This window comes from Acartia tonsa, chromosome 13 (assembly GCF_053477335.1).
Source record: "Acartia tonsa isolate MP-2025a chromosome 13, ASM5347733v1, whole genome shotgun sequence".
NCBI lineage: Eukaryota > Metazoa > Arthropoda > Copepoda > Calanoida > Acartiidae > Acartia > Acartia tonsa.
In genome coordinates, this window is record NC_137272.1 from 20,298,290 (window position 1) to 20,304,494 (window position 6,205).

The 6,205-nt window shown below is 33.2% G+C and overlaps 1 protein-coding gene across 1 annotated transcript; it reads right to left on the reverse strand.

Annotated features, from left to right (window-relative positions):
- Nucleotides 1-681: 681 nt before the first annotated feature.
- LOC145335198 (prolyl 4-hydroxylase subunit alpha-2-like) lies at nt 682-4,770 on the reverse strand. The gene is made up of 7 exons (XM_080180931.1): nt 4,666-4,770; nt 3,813-3,893; nt 3,602-3,658; nt 3,046-3,133; nt 2,472-2,539; nt 1,835-1,898; nt 682-806 (listed from the first exon to the last, which is right to left on the reverse strand). The coding sequence occupies exons 1-7, from the start codon at nt 4,768-4,770 to the stop codon at nt 682-684; spliced, it is 588 nt and encodes a 195-aa protein (XP_080037057.1).
- Between the last annotated feature and the right edge of the window lie 1,435 nt (nt 4,771-6,205).

Consider the following 6,205-nt stretch of genomic DNA (forward strand, 5'->3'; position numbering starts at 1 on the left):
TATATATACATATATATATAAATTACATCAATTAAACCCGAATTCACATTTCAAACATTATATGAAGGTTCCTCAGTTTGTCAAGTATTAAAAGCATAATCAAATAGAAATTAACTTTAAAAGATATTAAAATTTTGTTTTAATTTGTTTTCTCAATGGATGTGTAATTGTTCTTAAACATGTGTATAATTGCGTCAATACAACTTTAGTAGTAGGTATGCTATAATATATTAAAGATCTGGTGTAAGACCACACTTTCTAGTAAACATCTGGGCTGTCTCTCTATGGATAACATTATTCTCGATATCATAAAAATATGTAGTAGAGTAGCTTGTTCCAATTGAAACCCAAAGGCTAAACTAGTTGGTTCGTCATTTGAGTAAAATACTAGAGGTGGAAAGGGGTTAAATAACTCTATGTCCCAATCACAAGGACCTTGTGCCGACTCGCAATTGGGTCTTTAAAAATAAACCAATAGTATCGGGAATATTAACACAGCCAAGTAGCAGAAAACAATTTGCTAGCAGACGAAAAAGGTCCTTGGAAAAGTGGGGAAGGTAGTTATCTGTATATATATATATCTGTACTATAGATCTGTTGGTTCGTTCTTCCCTTTCATATTCGGGCGGGAAATTTAATAAAACCATAATGTCAGAAAGGCCATTTAAAAAGGAAAGAGTATTAGTTTTGGCGTTTGGTTGAATTTATACTGTTTATGATATAATTCCTAATCCATTTGTTCGATACCCATTTTATCCCTCTTGCTACAGGACACGCCCCGTGACGTAGTAGGTCATCTCTAGCTCCTAGATAGATAGATAGATTTATAGAAAGATAGATAGATAGATACCCATTTTATCCCCCTTGCCATTGGACACGCCCCATGACGTAGCATGTCATGTCTAGCTCCTAGATAGATAGATAGCTGGATAGATAGATGAATACCTATTTTATCCCCCTTGCCATTAGACACGCCCCATGACGTAGCAGGTCATCTCTGATCTAGCAGATAGATAGATGACTGGATAGATATATGGATAGATAGATAGATGGATAGATAGATAGATAAATAGTCACGCATATTATCTCCCTTGCCACTGGATACGCCCCGTGGCATAACAAGTCTTTTCTAGTTCCTAGATAGACAGATAGATGGATGGATAGATAGATGGATAGATAGATGGATAGATGGATAGATAGATGGATAGAAAGATGGATAGAAAGATGGATAGATAAATGGATAGATAGATGGATAGATAGATGGATAGATAGATGGATAGATAAATGGATAGATAGATGGATAGATAGATGGATAGATAGATGGATAGATATATAGATAGATAGATGGATAGATAGATGGATAGATAGATTGATAGATAGATGGATAGATAGATGGATAGATAGATGGATAGATAGATGGATAGATAGATGGATAGATAGATGGATAGATAGATGGATAGATAGATGGATAGATAGATGGATATATAGATGGATAGATAGATGGATAGATAGATGGATAGATAGATGGATAGATAGATGGATAGATAGATAGATAGATAGATGGATAAATAGATTTATAGATGTATGAGTAGATAAATAGATATATAGATAAACTCCTGCTTTATCCAACTTGCCATTGGACATGTTCCGTAGTATATATCCTATTTATAGGTAGTTAGATAGATAGATAAATAGATAGATAGACACATAATTTTGTTCCCTTTGCAAATAGACAGGCTCGGTGCATGCGTAGTGGCCATGTTATTTTTAGCGGTTACCGATATCTTTCATTACATACAGAAAACATTCCACTATTGTAGTTACTAAAGACTACCTGATAGTTTAAGATTATGCCAGAACACCATAGAACCTGCTTTTGGAGTGGCGGCTATCCCAAGCTAAACAATTATTTTTAAAATATCTATCTATCTGTCTATCTATCTATCTATCTATCTATCTATCTATCTATCTATCTATCTATCTATCTATTTATCTATCTATCTATCTATATATATATCTACATATTTATCTATCTATCTATCGATCCATATATCTATCCAATTATCTATCTATCCATTCTTCTATTCATATATCTATCTATCTATCTACTCATTTATCTATCTATCATTCATCTATCTGTTTATCTATCTATCTATCTATCTATATATGTATCTTTGTATTTCACTATTTTTTATTTTTCTATGTATATATCTATCTATCTATCAACCCACCTTAGGAAAAGCTGTAGCCCCACCTACAGGATCACTCAAATAAAACATGACTGTGGCTATTCACCTATCTATCTATCTATCTATGTATCTATATATCTATCTACTCACCTTAGGAAAAGCTGTAGCACCACCTACAGGATCACTCAAATAAAACATAGCTGCGGCTATTCACCTATCTATCTATCTATCTATTTATCTATCTATTTATCTATCCATTTATCTATCTATCTATCTACCCACCTTAGGAAAAGCTGTAGCACCACCTACAGGATCACTCAAATAAAACATGGCTGTGGCTATTCTATTTCCTAAGAAAGATCTTCAAAATTAGAACTAAGGATTCTTACTTTTTCAATCGTGGAGAAAATTAGTTTTTTTTTCACATAATTTATTGTTTTTTAAAGCAAAGCTTTTCTATAATTAACTTTGGCCTGTCCGTCCGTAAGTGACGGAGCCTTTGTCGTCAATTTAGTAAATTGATTATTTCAAACTATATACAAAAATTCTTGTAAAACTACAATTGAGATAGCGTAGCAACTTTATAATCACGAACAGGAATGTCCAATTTTTACAGGTTGATTTTTAATTTTTAATTGACAACGTTTTTAAATGTTATAATCATCATATTCATCTGATTTTTAAAGAATGATTTTTGGAATGTTTAGGTTGATAATAAGTGTTCTGTGTTCGAGTAATTTTGGGATAGCTTTATACAGACCTTTAGATTTGAAAATGAATGCGTTATTAAATTATAATAATTGTCAAAGTTTGTTAAGATTCGCTTAAAAAGGAAGAACAATGTTAGATATCTTGCCTATATGAACTCCATCAGCATTGATGAATTCATTCTGTAGATTATCATAATGAGGCAGGTATAGTCCTCCTGCTGAATATACACCAACCTAAACAATCGTTAACTATTGTTCCAATTTTTCCCGCGACCCTAGCATGTAGCGAATCCACTCATCGTGGGTTTGACTCTCATCTCAACATCGTTTTCAGCCAAAGATATTAAGAATAAGTTTTACTGCTGCTATGTTAGATGCACAGCATTTATAGTAAGAGTAGGGTTGACTTGGTCCAAAATAGGCGCAACTTATAGCCATGCACAGTAAGGTTTTCCAGACAATGGTCGTACAATTAAAGATTTGGTGGTTAGTTGAATGTCACTTAAACTACTACCCGTATTTATATTAATGAATTTACAAAATATTTTACATATTTTTTTTTTTCATAATGTATTTGTCCTGTTATTTTTATGATAAAAATGTTACAACTTTCATATAAATCTAACAATATAATCAAACAGACACTTTTCATTGGCATACATCCTGTCACTTTAACTAATAGCTGAAAATTATGTAGTATACCTGCCACGCTTCTGATTCTACTGGTTCAGACGGACCTTTGTTATCTGGTCTTCTTACCTAAATTTATTACTTTGATTAGTATCTCTATTTCTTTACAACTTCTTCTCAAACAACTGTCAATTTATGAATTCACTGGAAACTGTTTTAAAAAGTGATCATAGAATTTTTTAAAATTTGACAGTCTTTTTTGTCTAAAGAACAATTAATTTACCTTGAGATTTGTGATCAATTCAATTTTGTGAGACAGTCTGTAAAGAAAGTCTTCTTCGTATTCTCTAATCCATCCTGTAGCCTGAAATATCTTGGTGGCAGAAAAGTTTTTCTTGTTGTCTTATTGACCTTGCAATCAATTTTTTCACAAATAATCTCACATGGGCGGATATGCTGTCCTCAAACGTTAGGTCCTACAACCCAGAATAACTAAGTGAAGCCAAATGTCTTCTTTTCTGTTCAAACACCCAGGGTATTAGGTTAAGTAACACCCATCAGACAACCAAGTCTTTGATTGGGCGACCTTTGTCTGAGAAGTACTAACTGCGCATGGTAATGAGTAGCACCTGTTTTGAGCAAAGGCATTCCCCCTATTCTAACTATTAATGTCGCGCACCTGACATAGTAACAGTAGTAACCATTTTAATGTCTTTAGTTATGACGCAGTGTTGGGCCTAGATTCGAACCTATCACCTCCCCGACGAGGAGCGGATGCGCTACGTGTTGAGCCATGTAGACAAGGTTAGAATCGGACTTTTCCATTCTACAGAGATCTGGAAATGTTTTAATGTTCTTGATTGCAGTTTTTGGGGTGTATGGTTCAAGTTTACAATAAAGGATTCTCAGGGATAAGACAATGGAGGATAAATTGTGGTATATTCCCTCACTACTTCTATTCATAAAAGTATTGGTAAAGGGGTGTTAACCCAACCCCAAAAATTATCTTTGGTTGCACATTAGATTACCCTCTACCCCTACCCTTAAACTATTGAAACCAGTCATTTTACTATCCCCCCATAAAAAGAGCTTGGACGTCCCTGGCTTAAAAACAACTTAATAATAAGAAATTTAACCTGAACTCTATAAGATGAAACTTCACTTTTGATTACACCATCCTTTTTATTCAAAATAAATATATTAATTTCAAGGATCTTAATGGACGATAAATCGATGTACATCCTATTGATGATAAACAAAACTATTATTTCTGTAAGTCAAAATTATTTGTTGTTTAATTTGGACACTGCTAGTTTAAACCAACAAATCAAGATTAAGTTATTTCTCGCATCGTATTATAAACAGCTTTCCGCGGGTGTAAAATGATTATAAGATAACCAGTTTTTTTAGACCCGAGATGCTGAAGGCACGGGCTAAAAAATGGTTTTAATCTTATGATTGTACTTTTTCATATTTATAAAAAACTGGATGCTAGACATAGTTTTTTCGTATGGATGAGAACCGGTTCTTATCCACCTTTATATTAATTGGTTTCGAATGAATACGTAAAAAAAAATTCTAAATGTTTAAATAAAATACCAACATGTTTGGACGTACATACTTGAAACGCTTTTTAATGGTTCAACTGTTCCATGAATCACCATACGCAGTTTCAAATTAATTGGATATTTCCACCAGGCTTTTAAAAAGACTATATTTATTTGAATATTTCCTTATTAACTTGAATAGCCGCAACTGTTAGTCTGGCTTCTGATATTTCTTTTATCCTTCTAGAAAATGTTCATTTTTTCAACTCAATTACCTCAATTAATTGAGGTATAAGCTATTTGTTTGCCCCCTTAGATCTCATAAACGTATAAACAGGTGTTTGTAAAAAGAAAAAAAACTTACCAGTATGCTTTCGATTTTAGGTATATAATATATATATGTAATTAGGTATATAATAGTTAATTATCGTATCGTATTATAGAGAATTTTTCACGAATAACAAAATAAAAATCATAAACTTAAGCCCTATTTTACTGGCCAGGACCAGCTGGCCCAAGGGGCCAAAATTGGAATTGATCAACTTAGAAGTGTTAAAATGGCTAATATTTCTTTAACTTTATTCGATCAAGGGAGTTGGTGCGTTTCCGCCCATTTTTCTCGTTTCTTTTGCCATCATATTTTTCTACATTGTCCCTACTTCTTAGCTTTGATGTTTTTGGACTATGAACTTTTCCTGATATCAAAAGCAGATAACACGTCGTGGTACACATAAACTGCGGGATTTGATGACAATACCTACAAAAATTATTTTTAATATTATTACAATTACATATTGTGCTTAGGCTATATAACAGAGCTCGGCAGCTGCACGTCAGCCGCGTGTAAGCCTCAGGGAAATCAACCTTTTACAACTGAAAGTCTAAACCTGACCCAAATATGGCAATTCCTCATTTACAAATTAATTTTACAGCTTAGAAACGGGTTCAATTTTGAGATTTAGTCGCGGCTGACGCACGGCTGCCGAGACCTGTTTGTAACAAAATTTATATTTTTCCGAGGACCTTTAATTGCACAACCTTTACCTTTAAATTTTAACTGGAATGTCTTACTAAAATTCCCAAGAACACGAATAAATCCATTACCTATCTATGGCATTCAATTAAAAAG